Below are 24982 nucleotides of genomic sequence, written 5' to 3' on the forward strand. Positions count from 1 at the left end.
GTGCGTAATAGTCATAGCTACTGCATTACTTTCTCATGAACATGAATAGAAATGTAATGATTTGATTCTACTATATATATATATATATATATATATATATATATATGGAGGATTTTTAAGGCAGTTTCTTGGCTGTTCACATACACATTCGACGAAGTAAATTCTGATTATAAAATGTATGAGGAATTTAATCATCAATGATAAACTAATAATTATCAGAATATCCTGAGCAAGCTGACGAAACTGATAGCTTGTAAGTGTATAAAGCCGGTTCACGTTATATGTTTGTATTTACTCTTCATTGACTTAGTATTGAACATGATACTGAAAATTGATAGCGAAGTTTTTTTTTTCTTGATTATCGTAACGTCTATCATCTCCTGAATGTATTGACCCATACCATATCAATACCTCAGGATTATGCATATCTACTTGAGACTAAAGTTTACTTCCTTGTTGATAAATGTGCCATATACCTCTTTTGTGCGTAGAAAATTTATCAAGATTTCTATATTTGCTTCTTCATTTTTTGTTTCTTTTTACATGTTTTAAAGAGTCACAGAAAACCAATTCAAGGTTAGTACATAGCAGTTCGTAATATTGATCAGTATATATTGATATCGATCACACAAACACATGAGTGCGTATGGGTGGGCGCCCACGCTCACGCATTGACACACCTACACATTTCTGGTTTTAATCGAGGACTCAAATGTGCACATCAGTACACACAGGTATATATTCAAACACCCACCACCATCACACACACGCACACACATACACCAATATTCGGATGTAGTGAAATATGAGAAACCACCAAATGTATAGATGATATCATTTATTATGTGTTTACATGTTAAATATGTTAAAAAATAAAGTGAAACTCGAGTTTGTACTTCTATTACAACTTTCAAATGAAAATGATTAGCTATGTACTATAACACATACACCGAGCAAAACTGCTCTGATGATTACGACTATTTGGAAATTAGTACTGTGAGATGGCTATGAGATGGCGCTGTACAATAAACAGTACACTATCAATATAAATGCCTTATTAAGAAACATCTCACTATTTGTTTTTCACAGAAAAGGAAGAAATGTATCTCATGAGGCAAACGACAACATGGCGTTTGAGATGATTCAGAACGGAGATAGAGGTGAGAAAATGTGTAAAGTCATCACAGTGTTTATAATGAAGAATGCTACAAAGAAAAACATAAATTCAAATAATCAACAATTAACAAAAATAAGCAAAGATACTAAAACAAACATAGAAAAAGCTCTCATAACCATAGGAACGCACGTTTTTATCCAGGGGATGCTCAAAGCGCCTACACAGTACTATATTACTCTGGCTTTAGCCCAGTTCCCCGAATGTGCGAAAAGTATTCAGGGAAATATTATACGTGTTTAATCATTCAAGTATTAGAAGCCTCGTTATAATATTTATTTATGTTTTTATAGCATACACATCTCTCAAACTCGGTCCATCCCACTCTCCCATCATTGCTCCTGAAAACCTGACGTTCTTCACCAGACTCGGTTCGATTGGACGGGGTGACTTCGGTGGGGTATGGAAGGGAGAACTCCGCTCGAATCAAAGTCAAGTAGACGTCGGTATAAGGCAGATTCCAGGTGGGGTTTTGCCAACAACTCCCTATAAAAAATGATTTTAAAAGACCGACAGGCAAATCGCTTTAATAAATATCAATGTAGCCTAAAATAACTTGGAACTTTACCAGATGTTGTGTTATTATTGATAAGCAGAGATGCTCTCAGCTTTCTAGAAAGTTTTATTTCAGTAGGACCAAAACAAGCGTACAAAGTAACACATCGGTTTAAAAGTACACCATGTATGTATGTTTATATATGTGTGTATATATGAATAAATATATATATATTTATTCATATTTAGGTTTTCAATTGATAAATATATATTTGTATATAATAATAATATAAAATAATAATAATAATCTTTTAAAGTCCACTCCATATTTTATTAAGATAAACCGAAAATGGAAATTCTTTTTGCCCAATTGATTGTGAGCCCGGCAGCCGCTGAGTAGCGCCAGATCGACGTTGCTCTATCCCTTATTGTTGAACGCCAAACAAGGTAGCAGTAAAAATATATTGTATTCACTTGTCTACACTGTTTTTCACTCGATCTTAATAACAAATGAATGATTAACTTGTTCTGCAATGACTTTAACCCACTACTCCCTTCGAAATTGAAAGCAAATGTGGTAGTTATATGTAGGATGTATCTTCCCTTAGATCAAGTGACCAAATCAAATAACGTTCTTGAAGCTGTGAAGGTCCTTTCTGAGCTACCGGATCAACCGAATGTTGTCAAGTGCCTCGGATATTGTCAAGAACAAGGTAAAAACATCTCCTCTCGCAATTACAAAAAGTTTTGTTTTGGTCTGCTTAATTCTATACATATTATTAGGAATATGAGCGTCTTTTCCAGATAATTCGGAGGACAAAAGTTCAGTTTATCGATTCTAGCAACCCTGAAAGTACATAGCAATTTGAGTAGGCTTCGCGGAACCCAAAACGATTGAACCAGTAAAACAAGAGGACCTTGGAATAACAGACAGTGGAAAGTATTTAAAAGATTAAGCAAGATATTTTCCTATACTGTAACATGATGTCTGATGAAACATAATGTTACGGCCCTCCATCCTAGAACGGGTCCTGGATGCTGGAGGGCTGGCCTGTCCCTTGCCTCTATCACCGTCATCCGACGAAAAGTTTGCCATCCTGACTAACGCGAGCGGTTTTTTTAACACCGACACCGATTACCTTGATAAATCTCAACAAGTAGTAAAGGCAGGAATTGCCTTTTGTAGGAACTCCATTCTCGTTTCCAATCCTTTTCCTTATTTTAGCTCCATTGGAGCGGAGCGGAGAGTTCGCTATCTGACAACGACGAGAGCCAGCGTCGAAGTAACGAATTCCCCGCACAACACCACTATTTATAGTCTCCGAGAGCTGCTTTATGCATGGTGCGTCCGTAATCGCGCTCTGAGCCCTTACGCCCCAAAAGCTTACTGCGCCCTCTACGTTTTCTGCAAGATAACTACAATTGTGGCGAACTGGTTCGTTACAATAATGTTACGGTCAGTTTCATTAATTTTTGTTTTCAATTAACGAATTCCCCACGATGCAGGTAGCATTATGTATGAGTTCATCTGTGGGGGTACCCTACTTACCCATCTACAGACCACAGGGGTGCAATCCCAGCCCACATACAGCAATCTCAAACCAAAGAGGGTTCGTATCGATGAAGCTAGTCTACTCAACCTGGCTTGGCAAATCGCAAAAGGGATGCAGTATCTTGCATCGAAGAAGGTAACCTGATTTAATGACTTGCAATAAGAGAGAAGGTACTAAAGAAAAGGGGAACCGATGGGAGGGGATAGGAGAGAAAAATATGGGAAAATGGAAGCATGGGTGAAAAGGAGCTGCATAGATGAAAGTAGTCCACTAAACTTTGCTAGGAAATACGTCAGAGAGATACAGTTTCTTGAATCAATGAAGGTAACCTGTAGATTTAAAAAAAAAAAACACAATAGGAGAACAATAAGGAGCAATTGAGAAAGCCGCAATAGGATCGAGTTATCGATGACGAGGTTACCGAAGAGTATATGGCATGAAGAATGTTAGAAAAGCGGAGAAGAGGAGACCGTGGGGGGGGGGGGGGGGGGGGGGGGTTGATAGTAAGAACGTTGAGGTCGACGATAAGTGCGAGGAGGATGAGACTGAGAATAGTAGAAGTAGAAAGTGGAAGAATAGGAGATAAGGAAGCGAGTATAGTTGGAAGATGGTGATGATGAGCTAGGGTGAGACATCCAGATTATCGTTTTTTATGTATTTATTTATTTGTTATTACTACTATTGTTATGGTTATTCAATTTTTTTTTTCGTACTAAGATCGTCCATGGAACTGTCTGCGCTCACAATGTGTTACTAGGCGGTAGAAAGCAATGCAAGCTATCAGATTATGGACTATCTTCATCACTATTTAGCGCCAGAGGTGTGAGTATTATCGCTGACATTTAATGATATATCATCAGCATAGATATGGCACGTATACAATAATGAGGACTACATTTTTTTCTCAAAAGAAATATATCTAACAAATTTAAACTAGGAAATCGCGACCATGGAATATTTGTTTATGATTTATGACGTTTATTCAATTCCCCTTAAACTACTTAATCATTAATTTGATTGACCGTGGTGTTTGAATAGTTTTGCCATTTGCAATATTAAGCAAATAACTACCGTTGGTGAAGGTGATGGAACAAACTATTACTTCCGAGGCGATTTGGATGTAGCTATCTTTCCGGAGCGAAGCTGATGAAAGATAGCGTATACATTCAGATCGCCGAGGAAGTGATAGTTTGCCATCGCCCGAAACCAAAAGGTGATTATTTGCTTTATATTCCATATCGGAAACATTTCACTTCTTCCGTCATTTCAGATCAACAAGTCATCAATTAACAGCTAGCAAACGGTGCTCTTGCTCTACGATTGGTAAAAAATAAATCGCGTGATGAAAGATAGTTCGCCCTTCATTGATGGGAGAAGAAAAGTTCGTTCTAATGTGTAGATAGTAGTACTATCTACACAGTGCAACGCACTTTCACTGAATATAGAAGTAGTATCTACACAGTGCAATGCACTTTAATTGTATACGCTGCGTATTGCTCTCCTCTGGCTTCAAGCGCTTTTAGTGTTAGTACGCGAACTTTTGTCACGCGCGAACTATGGTCACACCACCATACTGCATACACTGTACGTTTCGTACACCGTTTGCTAGATGTTAATTGATGACTTGTTGCTCTAAAATGACGGAAGAAGTGAAATGTTTCCGATGTTGAATATAAAGCAAATAATCACCTTTTGGTTTCAGACGATGGCAAACTATCACTTCCTCGGCGATCTGAATGTATACGCTATATTCCTCAGCTTCGCTTCGGAAAATAGCTACTTCCAGATCGCCTCGGAAGTGATAGTTTGTCCCATCACCTTCACCAACGGTAGTTATTTGCTTATAATATAAATATTCAAAGCCGTGTGTAAATTATGAACAGTTCAGCCATCAGGTGTTACTCACGATTTGTATTAACCCATTGTTTAATGAAAATGAATAAAAAAAAAATGCAAAGAAAGACGCTAATTCTCCATCTTTTAAACTTTAAAGTTAACACGATTTTTAGCATTCTTTGTACTTTCCAACATCTCAGAAACCAACAAGATGGAGTTCGCCTGAAACCATGGTTACTGGCGACCCATCAACAGAAGCAGATATCTGGTCTTTTGGTATCGTCTTGTGGGAAATTGTGACATTAGGTGAACAAATTAATGTTAATATCACATATAATTTTGTGTACCATCGTAAAGACCCTAAAGTCATTCACATAGGAAGCCTTATAAGCGTTACAGCTGTTCTTCATCAGTGCCCTCCCATTATTATTACCCTTGCCAGGTTGGTGGAGTGGGTGGAAAGTGGTGAATATGGATTAATGTTTTGCCAAAGGAAGTAAGTGTCGAGTTGGGATTCGAACCCTTGAACCTCGGATTTAGAGTCAAGAGAATTAGACACCATACCAAGACCCCTTCACTTCACGTGTATCATATGGTGTTATGAAGAAAAGTGAAATAAACCTTTGCACTTAAATAATTAAAATAGACCATGTTTAATACTAGTTCGAAGCATTTTAAAGATGAAGAATTCAAGCCACTTATTCCCCTCTATAAGACCCACCAATAATATTTGCGATATAATTTAAATTTTCTCCATAGCTTTGGATGTCACATTTTCGTATTTTGGAAAAGAAACGTTTTCAGTGTTATTTTTCTTCGCTTCTTAAAGGTGCAAGGCCATACCCTAAAATGACCTTTGACACTGTTCAAACGGAGGTTGCCAATGGTTATCAGATGCCACGCCCTCGCCATTGTGGACAAGAAGTGTAAATATTACTCTTTCATGCGAATTGTTCTGTAAACGTCATAATTTGACTCACTCGATGCTTTTTTGTATTTCCTAGATGTCATGATGATGTTTCCAAAAAACAAGAAACACGATTACACTTGATTTTGCAATCTTTCCTAAGAATATGATTCTGAAGCTGAAAATAATACGTCTAAACACTCAACAGAGAAAATGATAGAATGATAAAAACAATGAATAATATAAGAGAAGGTCATAAAAGAAAAACAAAGAATAACATAGGGAAAGACAAAGACAGAAATTGATAGAATGATAATAAAACAATAAGGTGTAGTAAAATGATTCGGACTGGGTGCGTACATAAAATAATGAAACAATAGTGATAAAACTGCTGTTGCTCATGAACTTTAGATTTGTCGGAATTTTGTATTTGTATTTGTATTAGATTCAATTCGGTAGTTCTATTAGATTTCTATTAGATAAGGATCGTATGTTTCGTATCTTTCAGGTATACGGTCATGACTGGTTCTTGGGAGAAGGAAGCTACAAATCGGAGTAACTTTGATCATATCCTCAAGAGTTTGGAAAGGATTCTAGAAAAGACTCATGTAAGATTGACTCAAATTACCTTCTAACATGTATAATGCAGAATTAAGTTTCCTTATTACATATCAATTTTTACAATTCCGTTAGTGCATTAACCTCAGTTCTAAAGGAATCGTGAAAATAACCTTAACCCTTAACCAATAGTGATCTTTGGAGCTTCTTTTCCTTATGGAATGATTTATTACGTCATTTAGTTTATTCATTTACTATATCCTACCGTACATATTTGTGTGTTTCATATTCATATATGATCATATAAGTTTCTCTTCTTCATATTTTCAAATTTAAATAGAATTCTGAAGAAAGAAAAAAAAGGGGAAATTCCTTTCTTATTTTCAACATAAAATTGACAGAGTGAGGGTTAGTGTGATACTTGGAGTTTATTCCTTGAATGCTTTCAACGCCTAAAAACAGCTGGGCTAAATCTCATGTCGTAATACTACTTTGTACTTCCAATGATTGTCTCCTGAGGTGAATATAGATGCTGTTATTATTATCATTATTATCTTAATTACTTTTGATTTTCACAGAATTATCTGTCTCTCAATGACTTGGATGAAGGATTGTATGCGTCTACACTCGACATGTGAAATTAAGCCGTGTTCGGATGTGCAGCGGTACTACAACGCATCTACATCTTGTAAACCGTACGTTGGTTGGATAAGTATAGGGACTTTAGAAGGAATAACTTGTGTTAAACTTAGCCAAGAATGCTGAATCAGACTAGATCGCAAATACTTGTATGAATCTTGCATCAAGTATACGTCTGTTTGAAAAAAATTGTATTTTTAAGATCATTTGGTAAAAATGTGTAAAAAAGTTACTTTAAAAAGTTAAGTTTACACTGTCAAGAGGTCGAAATATTCTAGAAGACACGAAATTTGTGAATATCAAGGTTATAGCGGCCGATCTCAAACATTCAACAGCATATTCTCATGATTTTTTTGTCGGTTATGTTGTGTGTATATACTGTGTAAAACTTACTTCTAATTCACCTTGCTACGTTTGTTAATGTTTGTGTTATTTCATAGTATTGTAAGTGGATGACCACCTACCCTCTTTCTTCTTCCTGTTCATCACCCACTCTCTCTCTCATTTCCCTCTCTATCCTTCTCTTTCCCTCTGTTTCTCTTCTACCTTTCTTTCCCCTTTTAATAGTAGACTCACCTGTATATACTACATTCATGAGTGCTTTACAACTGGATATAGATTGTTTTTATGTGTTTTTATGATTCTTCTTAGTGTATTATTTATCATGTAAATACTTTTGCAAAAATATTTTATAATTAAGCCACCGGGCTGCAATGCATATTCCTTTAAAATCAAGACATTTATTATCATTATACTTTAACTCTTGATTTAAACTAAGTAGCCTCGCGATGCCATAGGCTGAGCTGGCCTTACCCCATATGTATATTTATCATGCCTACACAGTTGGAATAACATTTCTTACCTATTTTCATGAGATAATTGTGATAGTATCATTTATTCTTGATAGATACAGTTTATATCTTCTTAGAACTTTATTGATTAATCTAAAGGTTCATAAAGATCCATCAATACAGTTATGAGAATTTATCAAGAAACAAATATACTGTTACAATCTTTTCATGGAAACACGTAATAAAATATATTCAAAACTTCATGAGCAACAGTGTTTGTATAGTCATGTGCATGTATGAAGGTGTATTTTGCGTTAATTATAAATATGAAGGGTATGTGTTAAGGTCTATTTTACAGTAAATGTGCTAAGGTCATGCCAATGTTTGAAGATGGTAAAATGTCGCCTACTTGTCAATAGGTTTCGTGTGAATTATTCACCTATTTCTTTATTTGCACATTCTCTTCATACAGAATGAGTATAGTGTGTTACATATTCAACGTGTTTTCATACAAATCTTAGCACTTACTAAAAATATAAAGTAACTGCCAGTCTAATTTATTTCTGACCATATCATTCTGGAGTGTACATTAAGTTATTTTACAACGCAAACAAATTGTAAAAAAATAAAAGAGAATCTGTATTGAAACATTTGTTTGAAAGCGAAATCAGAGAAAAGAAAACGAAAACAAAATAGCAGGAAGAAAAGTAAAGAAACAAAACGAAAAGATGATTTACCTCAATGAAGTAAGTACACTTTTAAAAGTTGAGTGATATCTGTAAGTTAAATTTGATGTTTGTAAGATTAATGTTCTATTGATTTGTATGATTTGAAATGTGAAGTAAGTAGCCTTATACTGTATATTCATCTTACAGCGTCATTAGACGGAAATATGTAGTGACAAACAAGTCATTAAGTAGACATGGTTATTATTATCATGGTCAATGTTATTATACATTTTTGTGTCTTGTTAACGATTGAACAATAGAATTACTGCCCTCTACGTACGTTTGCAGGCAGAGCAAACTTATAGACCTGCCTAGAATCAAAAGGTCTAATCACTAGTCATTAGTTTGATTAGTTATATTGTTTTGACTTTAGGGTTAGGGTTTGTGTTAGGGTTAAGGTTAGGGTAATATACCAGTTTTTATGATGTCCGGTTAACGTACCATTTAGGGTTAGATATAGGTGTCCTGTTAATACAACATGTAGGGTTTCATATATATATATATATATATATATATGTATATATATATATAATACCCTACATTATACATTAACCCTAACCCTAACCCTAACCCTTACCACAATGTCTACTTAATGACTAATTTTTCACTCCAAATATCCCTCCAATGACACCTTTAGTAATATTACATATAAAGAGAGGGATAAATATAACAAAATTGGGCCTTCTATGAGAAATAAAACATACAACCCGTTAAGAGGACACCAAAATTTCCTGCTAATGACAATGTCTACTTAATGAATCATTGTTTCACTCCAAATGTCCCTCTAATGACGCCTTTAGTAAAATATACATGTATATGAAATATATTCTCCCTATGTTTTTTATATAATATCTATTCTTCATTTATATCGCGAACCCATAAGTGTGAGCATACTATTGCAATGGATTAAAGGAAATCAACATATTCTTGTTTATAAGCTTATTTGGTAAAGAAATTTGATTGTATTTGATATTGCCCTTGAGGCACTATTATTCTAGAAATATTACACTTTAATTTACCTTTGACACTGATGATTTAAATCAAACTAACGATAATTTGACAAATGATCATGATGTTATATCAAAGGTATGGACCAGGTTTGATCATGCGATTGCATTGTAAAATAAACGTTGTGGAATCGACCAGAAAAGGTTGATCATCTAGCATATAAGTATTAGAGTGTACTGCAAGGTTCTAGAACCATCATAATGATAAGAAATTTGACCGAGTCTTGGTAAAGTTACAAGCACTGTACATATAAAAATGTATATTGGACTACGCGATATCTATCCAGTCCGGATAGATATAATAATTTACCAAATATATCAATTAGTAGGCTGTTTACCGGCAGAATTTGTATCATCACGTATAAGTCAACACATATTCTTTTATATGATTGGTAATGAGAGCTTTTTGAGAGGGGGGGCGTTTCCAAAACTGGTGTATACCTTTAATGACTAGGCTTATTTAAAGTCTACAATATTTTCTAAAGGGTTTATAACATTGATTACATCGAGGAAATATTGCTGCTACCAAATGTAAATATTGCAAAAATACAGTTAAATAAATGTGATAAAAGCAGTTTATTTAGTATTAGTTTCATTTTTATCTGCCTTCAAAATGGATTCACTGATATTACATTTCTGTTTTATGAAGACCATAACAAAATATGCACGAAAAATAATAAAGGTTTCTAATAAAACAAATAGGGTTTCTGTAGTTCATATTATAAGCATAACCACAATAGCAATGAGGGCATATTGTAATTATGTGGGAACTTTATGATGTAAGGCAAATGTTTTTTTCCGTAATACCCCTGACCCTATTGCACTACAAAGTAAAACAATTGAAACTCAGTCAGAGGCATAAACATATTGGGAGGAGGAACATAACAAAGTTATAAACGGAATGAACAAGAGAGAGAGAGAGAGAGCGAGAGAGAGAGAGAGAGAGAGAGAGCGAGAGAGATGAGCAATGAGGAAGGTTGTTCAGTTTTTTTAAACATGACATATTTGTATTGCATTCTATTGCAACAGAAGTGGTTTCGTGGTGTAGTGGATAAGGCCCTGGACTGCCAATCCCATGGTTCGTGGTACGAGTCCCGACGCGGCTCTTATTACCTTTTGCAAGACATTTGTCTCAATGTGCCACCCTCAACCCAGGTGAGATAAATGGGTACCGGTTAGGAATACATCCCTTGAAATGCTAGAGCGCCATAATGGCAGCCATGCTAAAGCCAGAGTAGTAATTGTGGAGCGCCAGGTGTGTCATGTCTGACAGAAGTAAGGGCTATACAAGAACCCACTATTATTTGTATTATTATTAATATACTTGTTATCAGGTAGAAATTTCAGGAAACATGCCCCTTTATTTACGAAATATCGGCGTTATGTTGTAAAATAGGCCCCTTTTATTTACAAATAGACCCGACCCGACGCGATGACCCGATGAATCGAAGTCCAAGTATTCATATATTCATAAATACTGTTGCTTAACATCATATCTAATAATTTAGAATTATGCTTGTACACATTTAATTCCATTTTTCCTGATCTCATGTTATTATTTTATACTTACATTGTTTTTTACCTGCACTGTAAAAGCATGTACAATTCAGTATATGACTGTCATTCATGTATTTAATAAACCTTGATTGAATTTAATTGAATAGAATTGTCTTATTTACACGGGATAGCCGCATCGGCATTGCCAAGATTAGGCCTATATATTCATTCCTTCATTCCTTCCATCATTCAAGCAAATTTGCAGTTATTGGACAAGTAGCTTTATATTGCCCTCAGTCGTAATACGTCATCAAACAATGTAAGCCTACTGCTGCAGCATGTACCGTCAACAGCATCGGTAGAAAAGTCAATTGACTGTCCACAACATAACATTATATCTCCCGTAAAGCCTGGTTTTTTTTGCTAATGTGAATTTTAAACATAAATTGCTGTGATCTGTTCATGCAATCTCAATACAGGCCCGTGCTCCTCCCCTTTGGCGGCTAAAATGCAAAAAGAAAGAGAAAAGAGGAAACATTTACTTGAAACAAAAATCCTAGGTATGGGTTAGAGTGTTTTTACTGCATTGCCCACCATCCAGTGGCGTATGCGTAGGTACACTACCTTTCCGCCGGGGCAGTCCACGGACTTCCCGGTGTTTATTTTTCTTTCCGGTTCCTCCTACTTCCTTCTCGATTTTGCCAGATGTTTACACTTTTCTTCTCTAATCTCTCCTTCCCCTTGATATTGCCAAACTCTGCTTGTCATAGGAACCCCCCCCCCCACCCCCGCTGGTAAACCACTGCTATCACAAACGGCTAAGTGTTGCTGTACCAGAAGTTATGCACAATATTAGCATTGCGATGCGTTGCGTCGTCGCGTGCTGCTCAACGATTGTGGCGCGACCGTAGTGCGGTGCCGACATATACATTTAAACTTGAAATGCAATGACTTTGCGGTGAATCGCGGCAGAAAATAGTCGATATACCGGCAAGCAAAAAAAATCGTGTACTGCAGATGTACCGTTGCGTTTCAAAATGCTTGCGTCCGAGTATTAAAGGGATAGTTGAGTTTGTTGCAGAGGGCGCTACACAAAATAATTTTGTTGTGAGATAATGAACAACTGAGTGTCAAATATGAAAGAACATAATATTTAAATGACAAAATCATCTTTGTTTGATTAGAATCGGTTCAGAGAAGGTTGAAAAATAGCGATTTCTAAAACTTGTGTACCACCACAAATATTAGATATTTTGACAAATTAAAAAAAAAAACGGTTGAAAAAAAGGAATAACGCCTTTTACGTCGTATTTCAGCCAATGTCGATGTTGGCTATTTTGTTGGCATTTTCGCGTTGCTTATAGTACGCACAACCAGCCGGCCCATGTATTGTTATTTTTAATTAAATAATTAATTAACGGTCACAATATTATTTTGAAGGTGGAACTGAATTGGTATGATCGTATTGGCTAAATTTTACACATTTTGGGGTCTAAAATTACCTTCATAGCACTTTTAGCTTCTAAAAGGGCACTAGAAATGTCGCAGATAAGAATAACAGCAATAACCATCCACTTTGAAGGCATTTGCGGTCTGGAAACAGAACTCAACTATCCCTTTAAGTTTGGCATGGAGGGATTAGACCTCTCTGCAAGGTCACTGGCAGGTGGTTATCTCATCAAATCAGCTCTCAATTAACATAAGAAAGAGGGCATCATGGGGAACATAGGTATTGTTGGCTGTATAAAGGGCGCAAGTATAGCTACACATAGTGCAGTGGGGCTTTATTACAGCTTAAGGAGGGGAGGGGGTGAGTAGATGAATCCATGCGCTGTACTCATTATTATGTTATCGTATCTGTGTAATTATTTTGTTCATTTGGACGCCTGAATCAACAAGGTAAAACAATCTTTCTACAGGTGCTCACAGTTTGTGTAAATTAACTTAACTCATAGCCTGCCATGAGGGTGCATGCACACTATCGTTATAGTGCTTTGTACAAGCGAGCAAGCTATTGCTACGCTGCCATGTGCGTGCGTGCACACTTTTGTAGTAGCAGTTATTGTTCATGCTCATTGGTCTGTGCTATGTTTTGCACTAGCTATTCATAGAACCATCGCGTTAATCAGATTATCTCAATATAAACTTGGCACTCCGTGGCTCGGGGCTTGGCACAATGGGGATTAGCACTGTGGCATGATAAGAGTTAAAGGGGGTGTAGCATGGCAAATAGTGGTTAACATCATCCATGACTTCTTTTGGACAACTGCACGTACACGAATGGACTTGATTAACGGTCAGCGCGCGCAAGCGTTCGCGAAACAGACCGAACTTCTCCTCACGCTTCGGTTTCGCATATGTTGCACGCATGTGAAAGCTGCGGTCGCGTCGTCTGTAGTCATACCCGATTGGCCCGAGTTAGGCTACCAGAAAGACACGTAGTCTCATCATGCTACACCCCCTTTTACACAATGCTCATGATTTCTAGATTTTGAACTGTCTGTACTATATCACATGTAAATATGTGTTAGTTTTTAATGAAAATAGGTCAATTGAAAATTAAACATATTTACTCGATGAGCACACAGGCATTTGCACATGCATTTTGCTTGCTCTCCAAAAAGAGCTCCTGGTTGCTCGTTATTCTTAGACACTTAGTAATCTGGAAACTACTAGACAAGTTGGAGTTTATGAAGCGTTGTTTTTATATCAGTTTTTGGATTTAGTTGTATCTCCTGTACTCTGGTAGCCATATATTCCTGTATATTGCTATGTAGTACAAATAAGCCCCTTTTACACCGGATCTGCGTAGAGTTGCGTAGTGTGGCGTACCGAGTACGCCGCAGTTAGGCTGCGTATTCATGAACAAAATTATGCTTCGGCGTAATCCCTGCGTAGGGTATGCATAGGCTGGCGTACGATGGCGTATGGTTACGTACCCTGTGCGTAGGCACCGCGTACCTACGCGTATGCAATTGGCGTACATACGTGCACGCTTGCGTTTGACAGGCGTAGGGTTGCGTACGCTTGCATAGGCCAGGCGTATGGCTGCTTACAGTTGCGTACGGTTGCTTACTTTATGCAAATGCGCCGTGTACAAAATGCAATAGACGCTCGTTTTTTATTTCAACAGAGTAGCTGAGATGTCAAAATCACAAATTGAATAAACCATAACATAACAAAAAATGTTATTCTGAAATACCTTGTAATAGTGCAAACAAAATTACAAGCACCAATACAAAATAAAGCTTCAAGATTCAAGATTTCTTCACGAAAAGAATAAAAGTGAGAACGCAGACATGTAAACAAAAATATCCAGGTATATAAAAAAAAAAATACTATCATGCCTTCTACACTTCATTCATATTTTTCAGAGTTAAACATTCAAGCATGTGCGGCGATTTCTTTTCATGACCGGGGGGGGGGGGGGACGAAATGTGAGGGACGAGGAAGCAGTGGCGTAATGAGCAAAAACGTTTGGGGGGGGGCAGAAAAAAATCCGCATCACCACCACTCTTACATGTTACGCAGGCCCTTCGAACGTTTTTCAAAGTGGGGGGGGGGGGGGTTAAAGTATTTACGATCAGGTAGAGCAAAGCAAAGCAAAGTGGAGCGTAAATTGGCGTGGGGTCAAGGGGCAAAGCCCCGGCGGGTGTCAAGGGGCGGAGCCTCATCAAGCTCAGGGGATTTAGGCACTTAATTACGGTCAGATGAGCATATTTTGATACCTTATTTGTGACACTGGCATGCAGGTCACTTATTGGAGTGGGGTCCAGGGGCGGAGCCCTCAGAAGCCCAGGGGTTTTAGGCATTTAATTAGGGTCAGATGAGCAGCCAGGGGGCAGAGCCCTCGGAAGCTCAGGGGAAAATCATGCCATTTCAACAACATTTGTAAATCACTGGTATCGAATTAGAAATAAACCCCGCTTGAATTTAATTTAGGGAGAACTGCCCCCAAAGCCCCCCCCCCCATCAGTACGCAGGTGCGAGGGAGCACAGTGAATAAGAGGGGTGAAGGTGACGGAAGTGACTACCCCCTCAAAGGTTTTTGAAGTTTTGTTGTATTACAAAATTACATTCCTTAGCAAAACTATAGTATGAAAAAAAGCAGATACTTTTTTCACACTTCGATTTTCTCGGTATTTACTTGTACATCTTGAAGGATATTATGCAAGGGGGCGTAGCTACCGAGTAAGAAGATTTTTGCATTTTTATTTGTCTAAACGCTGCACTCTTGGGCCCTCCAGAGCTATAAAATGTTGTGTGAACTTTTTCAAATGTTGAGGGGGGGGGGACGATCCCCTCTAAAAAAAAAGTTGAGGGGGGACGTGTCCCCCCCCCCGTCCCCCCGGGATCACCACCCCTGCATTCAAGGATTACACTATTGCTGATTTCAAAACCAAAGTACAAAAAGGGCGAGATTATTTGTAAACAGAAACAGAAATGTTGATCAAAGAAAATTTCACCTAGATGTGGAAGAAATAAACATGACTGGTATTCTTGTAAATACTACAACTTTAATGCACTAATCTACAGTTTTGTTCTCTTTTGGTCATTAAGGTGGAATAATAGTTTTTACCCCAATTGTGTGTATGTGCGTGTGTGTGTGCCTGTGGGTGTGTGTATGTTTTTATCTGTCTGGCTGTCTTTGTTCAAAACACTAGTTTATTCCTCACCCAGCAACTTGGCGCAAGTGAGATCTGGCAGTCTTGTAAAGATTGTCTGATGTTCAGTCATGCATGCAGAGATTCAAACGAAAATGGTACCTAAATGTACTGGGAGGTTAACTCTATCAAGACATATCATGAAACCCATGATTAAATATCCATACTTCAAACAATTCAACTTTTAAAAAGTGGGACATTTTTTCTGACTCACTCTGTATATCTCGCGTGCAATCATATTACGTAGGTTGTTGTTGATTGTATTGGACTTCCCCCTTTAGCTTTATAGGCTAAGGAATGCATGAACACTGCGTTTACATAGATCGTCTTTAACCAGCTAACAAACAAATCGTGAAATTGATTATTAATACAGAAGTCGACTGTCCAGTTCTAAAATGGATATCCAACATATGAGAGCCATTTTGCACTTCATCGGATTGTTAATACTGGTAAGTTGTCTTCGTTATTGCAAAACAATACAAACTATTGCACATGCATATATAGTACGTGGGGGACATAGCGATCATGTCTGGCACAATGCAATATCACGGCGCAGCATTGTTATTACACCGGCTTAAACACGGCTGCCATTACAGCGCTCAATCATTTAAATGTTTTAATTTCTGCTAGGTAACAATTTGCTTCACCTGGGGGAAAATGCGCAAAATATAGATAAATGTCTTGCCAAAGAACATAAGTACTTCGGCGGGGACTCGAACCCTGTACCCTGCGGTTCACAGTCAGGAGACTTGTTCACAAGACAACAACACTTCTACATTTTCGTAACGTATTGTGCATACACACATGGGAATATTAATGTAGATAATAAATCTCCGCTTGGGAATTATCATTTTAGAAATTGAGGATTTGAGTCTAACATTATACACCCAGATGGTGCTGAAAGCGGTTACAGTAAACACATTACATGCAAGGGCAAAAATACTCTTAAAATGCTTATAATAAAACAGAAGAAAACAGTATTTAGGAGAAAACACTTGTCATTAAATGGGTGTTTTGTTTTTCTCCTAAAGTCTTCCAGTGTCTTAAAATCATAATATAGATAAATAGAGTTAGTTAAAGGTAATACAAAGTTTTTTCAAATTTAGAAAATTATGCGGATAGCGATTCTTTAGAATGTTGATATATTTGGATGCCCACGAGGATGTATAATACGCACTAGAAAATTTAGCCCCTAAAACACTTCTGCTCTCGAAAAACAATTGAATATAAAAAAAAATATCGGTGCTACCGGTAAATTGTGATCAATTTAAAAGAGTGCCTATACGGCCATCCAATGGTAGCTGCGAGCATGAAAATCTCAGAATGTGGAGTTGTAATATATAATTTCCAAACGGGGATATAGCAAAACGGTCGATTTTTAGTCAAGAAACATTGTTTAAAGCTACATTAATATCTTGATCTTGAGAGGGAGCTATACAACGTAAAGATTTTATGATTAACAATTTCATCTTTAGACACGATTTCAACCGCGACAACGATCACTGAATATTGTAGGATCGCATATGCTTCCAATATGTTCATTTGAACCAAAGTCATGTCCTCATACCAAAACTTGGTATTACCTATAATAACATTGATGGGGGAGGGGTGCTGGCAGTTCTGAGGATATTAGTTTGTAAAATACCAATATGCGGGTAATATAACTGGCAACTCACATTCGGGCAACAAGACGCCCGAATGTCCTTAGGCGGGCAGGGATGTTCACACTAAATTAATGAAATGGTAATATCTTATGTAGTGTATTTTGATTAGGAAAAATTATACAGTCCATAATAAAGTAGGTTTTATTAATATTATTCTTAGCTCAAATTGGAACATTCATGCAGGAGGCACCATTCCCATTGGATAGAACATGGATGAAGAATACACTACTGCAAGATATCTGTTATTTTTCTGTTCGAAGGTCGCTCGGTATAGTTTTTAAGAAGGGTAGAAACAGAATTTAATGGACTCTTTGTAAATGAATGGATTTTTTAAAGCCAACGTCTTCTATATTAAATTAACATATTCATAGATTAGTTCTTTAGAAACAAAGTTGTAATGACGTTAGCAAAAACAAGAAGAAGCGTTATATAAAGTGAAAATAATAATATCAGCTCACATTATCCATGCACGAGTAAGTAGCTACTAAGTTCCATTTTCGCAAATAAAAAAATAAATCAGAGACTATTCTGGTATTAATTCAAAATCGAAAATTCAGACGGAGCAAAAGTCATTTGAAATCTTCCTTGCTTTTCTAAACCAGCATTTGAAATTGGTTTGCTGCTTTAGATCGCTTTTTTTGTAACGATTGATTCAACTACCTATCTTTATTTCTTCAGATCACGAAATTCTCAAACGGCCAATCTGTGACTCTGACAGGTCCTTCCTTAATACAGCAAGGTACTGACACAGTTTACACCTGTACTGGAGGAGCAGCGCCATATACCTTTATATGGGAAGACCTTTCAGTGATTCCAATTGTTAATATCTTCATTAATGGAAAAGCGGTTACAAATCCCTCTACTCATCCAAAATATGTCAACTTTGGTGTATCAGAAAATGAGGGTACATCCACTATGACAATCACTAATACTCTGGTAGAAGATGAAGGGCAGTATAAATGTGTTGAACTTCCTGTAGGAACAGGAAACATTGATGGTGCAGAACTAACAGTAGAAGGTGGGTCATAGAAAGTTTGAACAGTCTATTTTACTGAATGTTAATGTAGTTCCTGCCTTTGTAGCTTTTCATTAAAGTTAGTATTGTTTACCAGTACCTAAAAAGAGGATCCATGGACAGTAGATGTCAAGAAGGGATCTATTTTAAATTGCATTTTTAGACTTATTAATGTATCTAGAATGATAATAATGATAATGATATTAATAATAGTAATTATAATGATATTGATAATAAATAATAATAATAAGATGAATTGATGAAATCATTACACAAACAGATGACCCCAGATTTCTCGATGAAGTCCGGTTCCTCTTTTATCTAACTGTACATTATGTTGTGGAAAATTGATTAAAAAAATAGTTATAATAATAATAATAATAATAATAATAATAATAATAATAATAACAATCTTTATTCATATTGCGACGATTACAAAGTATTAGACGAAATAATTAGAGTAATGGTATTTCTGACAGTAATTTTGTACTATCACCTTTTACAACAACAATTATTTTGATTTGCAGTCAAATCGATACGGAACCTATCGGTAAAAACTATAACAGAGAGCAACATTGACGTGTTCGAAGCAATATGTGAAGCTTTAGGAGGTAGACCAGATGAAACAATCACATGGATGTTAGATGATGGGCCTTCACCTTGTGATGATACAAATGTAACGTACCCTGCAGCTGGAGAAGGTCTGTCTAGTAAAAGGAGTGTCTGCACATTTCAAGCTACTAGTGAGAACATTGGTCAAACATTGAAATGTGTCATCAGCGGTCATCAAGTATATGATCTCAATGGAGAAAAAACAACTACTCTTAATATACAAAGTAAGTTTGGTTACCCCTTTGCATATTTGAACATTTGTACTGAACAGAATAATTTGCTATAAAACAAAAGAGATCAACTATATCAAAATTGTTGGTAGTAGTTCATAGAAACGATTAATTCTACATACCAGTATTGTCTGTTTGCAGTCAGAAGGCTGTTCATTCGATGTGAAATGATATGAGAAAAGGCCTTTCTGGCTCCAAACAGACGATGATGATAACTCTTCTTAGGATAACTTAGAAGTATTCATCAATTTAGGAAACTTTATTTTTCTCCTGATACACATGTACATGTACGTATACATATATGTAATAGCCAATTGGCGTGCAAAAGATTGTGTACCTTGAATATTTTAGTTGTCATTTCAACTTGAATACACGAGGGTACAAGTTTTAGGTATTTCTTTCAGTCTGCAATCCCCTTCACCCCATCCTAAAATATATCCCTATAAATTAGATGATTACAATGGACATTGTAAAGGCTGCAAGCTGAAGATACATTGTTGGCTCAAGTATGCATCTCTTAGTGTCATTCTTAAAGTGATTGTTGATTTTTTTTTTAATCCATCTTACATGTATTAATGTAAAGAAGATTGATCCCTGTATATGGTAAATTTATACTTGCTTTTCTTTTTCTCAGTTGCTCTAAAAAATCAACCCCCCCCCCCAAAAAAAAAATCAAATTGTTCAGTTGTCCCATCAGTGCATATTTGAATTGTTCATGTTCACTTTAATTCAGGGTCACCTACTACTGATATAAGGGTGGGATTCCAGTTCCTTGAACCAAACCTCACAGTGTCATGTGACATTGCTGATCCAACCCAACCTATTCCAAGCATAATGAACTACTACATATACTCCGATGGGACTCTGATACATCAATCTCCAACGGGAGACAACGATGTGGAGGTTCCATGTTCAGAATTCGACCTCTATACGGAGTTCACTTGCGTAGCAGGGAATTATCTTGGAAACACAACAAGTGATCCGGCTAGATATGACCCAACCAGTAAGTCATTATTCTTTTATATCATCAGTGAAATTAGAGTTTGTTTTTGTTTGTTTGGGTTATTATGCTTCTGTGTATTTATCGTCTTTTATTTCTATCATTGTTTCTTGGGGAAAGGTAATCACCGTATCTTAAAGAGGATCCACATGTGCATACATGTACTCCGTACATATGCGTAGATCCCAATGTTTGCATAAATCAAATAGAAGAATACATTTGTAATTTTACAACACCAATCATATGCATGGGTGTATAACATGTACATACATCGTATATAACTATATATGCAAACAAATATCAAGATCATCTTCGTGCAATGTAATTCGTACAACATACATTTGATTGTCTTCTCTCCATTTATTTCAATCCAAATATGAAAATATATCTTATCCCGTTGACTACTGAATTTATTCATTGCCGTAGGTTTAATACAGCGGCCACCCGGTTCCAGTAAGCAATGGGTTAATGGTCACATCGTCTGTTCAGAGCCAGAAGGGCATTAACACTGTATTGATTGTGTATGAATTAATACCCTTCTGGCTCCAAACAGACGATCTGACCATTGAATAATGTTTATGAGACCCAAATTAACCATTTTAATTTTTTCAATGGGATGTAAATAACTTTGGGAAATGTTCTGAGGAAAACAACATTTTGCTCTTAAGATGGATAAGTTTGTGAAGGGGATTCATTTCTAGATAAAGCTATTAGAAATGTTACAAATACTAGAAGCCATTGTTTGCAAAGAATCAAAATGTGACTCCTGCGTAGCCCTCAGATTGAACAGAGATGTTGTGGGAGATTTTTATTTATTTATTTATTTATTTATTTTTGTTGTTGGGGGGGGGGGGGAGTTGAGGTTGAGGTAGTTGGTGAGGAAGCTGTTTGGTTTGATTTTTTTTTAATCCTAAACACTTGGTTCAAATCGAAGAGTGATATATCATACTGCGGAATGTTAGGATGTGTTTTAGTAGGATCAAATCAATTCTGTAGTTTGAGACTAATTATGACTTTACCTATCTCTCTCAATTTCTCAAATTCAAAATTATTCAGCAAACCACATCTCAACAGATTCCTCTGCACTTTTACAAGTTTTAAATGTGTTTTAGCTCCTCAACAGTACCGTTCTGTTACATTCGATTTTGATCCTTAACTCTTATCCTACCTGCCACCTGCTGCCAGGTAATCCCTGCAGTGCCAGGCTCCAAATCCCCCAGTGCCAAGTTTTATAACGAGATAATCGGATTAACGCGATGGTACTATCAATAGCGCGTGCAAAACACACTAGGCACAGTCAATGGGCATGAACAATAACTGCTATTACATATGCGTGCAATCATGCAAGAAGCAGAGGAGCAATAGCTTGCTAGCGTGTACATGGCACCTTAACAATAGCGTGCATGCAGCCTTATGGCAGGCTATGAATTTAAATGTAAGAATGCTTACAGTTACATTCTCACAATATGCACTTTTAATAGTAATAACGTAGAGGCCATTACTAGAAAAGTATTTTCAAGGAAGTAGTATATGTTTACATACCAAATACGATTTAATGAATATGGAATTGTCATTCAATCAATTTCGGATTTGAAAATTTACCTCCAAATGCATGAATATTCTTGTGTTTTTTTCTTGATGTAAATTGAAAGAGAGAAATTGGTATGGTGACCTAATGACAAATTATCTACATTTCCTTTTTTTTTAAATGCTCTTTTAGGGCTATATACAGACCAGCCCAGTTCAACGTAATTTTGAAAAAAACTTTTCCAATTTTACTTAAATTACTGTCTATACATGCACGTTTATTCTTGAAATAATTAGCATGTTTGTCAGACTTGCCTACATTGTACTTTTGAATATAGATTTAGAACCATGATGCACTTACAATAAAAGTATTTTGTTTTATAGTATCATATCCCAACTCAAAAAATACAAGCACGTGCATCCATGGGACTACATATTAAAGTGAATGGTATAGGGTTTCATGTGATAGAGATTACCAATTTAAACTTGTCGTGTTTGGTAAGCCTTAAGCGCGTCAAATACAATACAGATTTGTATACATGTAGCTGATGAATCGTATGATTTGAGGATTTGTTTTTTTCTCTCCAGTTTTCCCTTTGTCAGTTCAAAGTCGGGTGTGCTTGTAAGAGTAGGCAATGGCGTGCATACGCAGGCATGGTTTGTGAGTGAGGTGTACATGAACGTCATGCAGTAACACACATCTAGTTGATGCCTTGAACTATAATGCATGGCCCTACAGAGGAATTTTTCTTGTTGGGGCCGGGGGAAAATGCAATGAATTTTTCAAAATTGATTGCATTTTCTACGTTTTGGGGATTTGTGGGGGGCGGCCGCGTACCCTAGCAAGCAAACACTGCGCGTACAGTCTTCAGGGGCTAAGCAATGGCCTCGTTACTGTGAGGCCCCAGCATAAAAATCGTGTCCATAAGCTATATTAGTGTCCTTTTGTGAGGCATTAATCCTCAATACTGTCAATTAATTATGATTTAAGGACGTAGGTTCCCTAGCTGATTAGCATAGTAGCACACATATGATTAAGCAGTCACGCGAAACAAACACTGGCAAATTAATATTCAATAAAATCTGAGAATATATGCCATTATCTAGATCTATTAGAAATTAAAAAAAAATTAAAATCCTTCCCTAAACTGGGATGAAAATAATTATTCCACCATATCATGACCAACAGTGTACATAAAGAAGTAAATTTGATGCTGAAAATAACAGCGTTTACAGTAATACAAGTCTCTTCCGAATCTGAATATAAAAGACTACAGTACGTTGCTAGATGAGCTCCTCAGAAAGAGAGAGGGAGGTATCGGTCACAATATTTCTAATAAACTTCTTTGTACAATCTTAACAATACAGGCATTTCATCACTTTAAGCTCCTGATGAATGAGCCATTGTAATAAAACTATGCCATTATAAATTATTATATGTGATATAAAAATATCATATCAGAAAAATCGATATCAAAGGATGTGCATTCATCCAAGCAATGTTTATTATTCCCTAGTTACTTCAGCAAATATTAACCTACAATGTATTTGTGACCACGGACCAGAGTCCAAAGTCCTGTTAATGCAATGGTTGAAGCGAGGCTTCATAGTATAGGTGAATACGCATACAAACTTGTTTCTGTTTTGATCGCAATGAATTAAATCGGGAATTCCCCCGATGATTTATTCTATTCAGTATCTGAAAGATATAGTACTATAGAAAGATTCAGGGTTGCTGTCCATGAGAATGTGAGAATGTTTTTATTTTAGTAGTTTTATTTTGTATGGCTTAAAGATACTACAGTATGTCCCTTTTGCAGCCAACATCAACTTCTGTAGAACTTGCAGGAGTTAAGAGTATATGTCATGTATGTCCTCTCTGTGAAATGTAAACGTTAGCAGTGTCCTAATATTCAAATTATGCAAGGAAACCCGTTTACTTGCTAGACTTCACTGTCAGACACTATCGAGTGACTGACTGACTTTTTTTGCTTTCTTGGTAATAACAAACATAAAAAAAAGAGCTGTTGAGGGTACATGAGCATTTGTCAATAATCCACTTCTTGTAATGGCCAAAATTAAACTGATTGAACCTTTGCGCAGCATAAACGTACAACCATTCGGTACAATGATCTGAAAATCAGACTATAACTTATACTTTACTGGCTCTACAGCTTAAGTCTTAATTCGATTTGACAACTATTATAGTCGTTTTTTTCCTCTTAAAGACATTTTCAAGCACCCCCCTTTTTTTTAAAGGGAAGTTCTAAATTAGTATTTACTTTCAAATGCCGTTGGAATATAACCTTTTCATTTTGTTAGCCTGCAAATTGGGCATAGTACCTTTAAACGCGGTTGTCATTGTATGTTGTTTTTACAGTTATTGGGAATAAATTTGGTCCTTGAAATTATTATATATCTATAGATACCTGTATGTTATATAAATGGTATGGTGATCTTACATTTGTTCCGGCGACATTTTTCTCCTGTTATTGTTTTCGTCAAAATTATAGGGTAAGGTTTGCAATTGGTTTTAAGTAAGGTTAAGAGTAAGGGTAAGGACTAGGACGACGATCGGATTTTAGGTAAGGTTTAGGGAAAGGATTAGGATCATTTATACAGGGTCCAGCGCGTTGGAGCAATAATTTCGGCTAGTGTATGCAATGGATCTGGAGCAATCGACCCGTTAGCATGTGTGATACAACTACTGAGTATTTGTAGAAAACTAATCATAGGTTTGATGATTTCATCTAGAAGCTTGTGTCTTTAGATCTTGTATTAAACATTGCTCACCATCCAGATCGCACACTATGTACCTGTGTGCCAACTGGTCTGAGTTCTGGGGCCTCTGCAGCTATTGCTGTCTTAGCCACCCTGTTAGTGGCTTCTGTCATCATCAACATCATTCAATTCATCATGTTGAGGAGACAGAAGACCAGACCACCAGGTGATTATATTCATCAATTCTCCTATAATAGTTGATATATGAAATCAGAACGAAGATAAGCTACCTCTGTTCAACCATGGACCTACTAAAAGAATTCAACAGGTATCGTGAAAATAATTATAATCCTAACCAAATTAA

At 36.5% G+C, this 24982-nt stretch overlaps 3 protein-coding genes across 3 annotated transcripts in view; all 3 read left to right on the forward strand.

Moving 5' to 3' along the window:
• Window positions 1-1058: 1058 nt before the first annotated feature.
• Window positions 1059-3534, forward strand: LOC115921504 (receptor-like kinase LIP2). Its single transcript, XM_030978998.1, has 4 exons — window positions 1059-1160; window positions 1468-1638; window positions 2278-2382; window positions 3176-3534. Exons 1-4 carry the CDS (start codon window positions 1127-1129, stop codon window positions 3364-3366), a joined length of 501 nt encoding a protein of 166 aa, XP_030834858.1. The 5' UTR covers window positions 1059-1126; the 3' UTR covers window positions 3367-3534.
• Window positions 3535-5900: 2366 nt separating this feature from the next.
• On the forward strand, window positions 5901-7544 carry LOC105445208 (proto-oncogene tyrosine-protein kinase LCK-like). Its single transcript, XM_030978999.1, has 3 exons — window positions 5901-5984; window positions 6474-6573; window positions 7102-7544. The coding sequence occupies exons 1-3, from the start codon at window positions 5908-5910 to the stop codon at window positions 7159-7161; spliced, it is 237 nt and encodes a 78-aa protein (XP_030834859.1). The 5' UTR covers window positions 5901-5907; the 3' UTR covers window positions 7162-7544.
• Window positions 7545-18380: 10836 nt separating this feature from the next.
• LOC105445209 (cell adhesion molecule 3-like) overlaps window positions 18381-24982 on the forward strand; it is a 32841-nt gene continuing 26239 nt past the window's right edge. Inside the window, exons 1-3 of the mRNA XM_030978295.1 lie at window positions 18381-18531; window positions 19056-19364; window positions 20104-20373. Coding sequence (XP_030834155.1) covers window positions 18429-18531; window positions 19056-19364; window positions 20104-20373 — 682 coding nt within the window. The 5' untranslated portion in view covers window positions 18381-18428. The remainder of the gene's footprint in view (window positions 18532-19055; window positions 19365-20103; window positions 20374-24982) is intronic.

This window comes from Strongylocentrotus purpuratus, unplaced genomic scaffold (assembly GCF_000002235.5).
Source record: "Strongylocentrotus purpuratus isolate Spur 01 unplaced genomic scaffold, Spur_5.0 spur5_scaffold_1, whole genome shotgun sequence".
Classification (NCBI taxonomy): domain Eukaryota; kingdom Metazoa; phylum Echinodermata; class Echinoidea; order Camarodonta; family Strongylocentrotidae; genus Strongylocentrotus; species Strongylocentrotus purpuratus.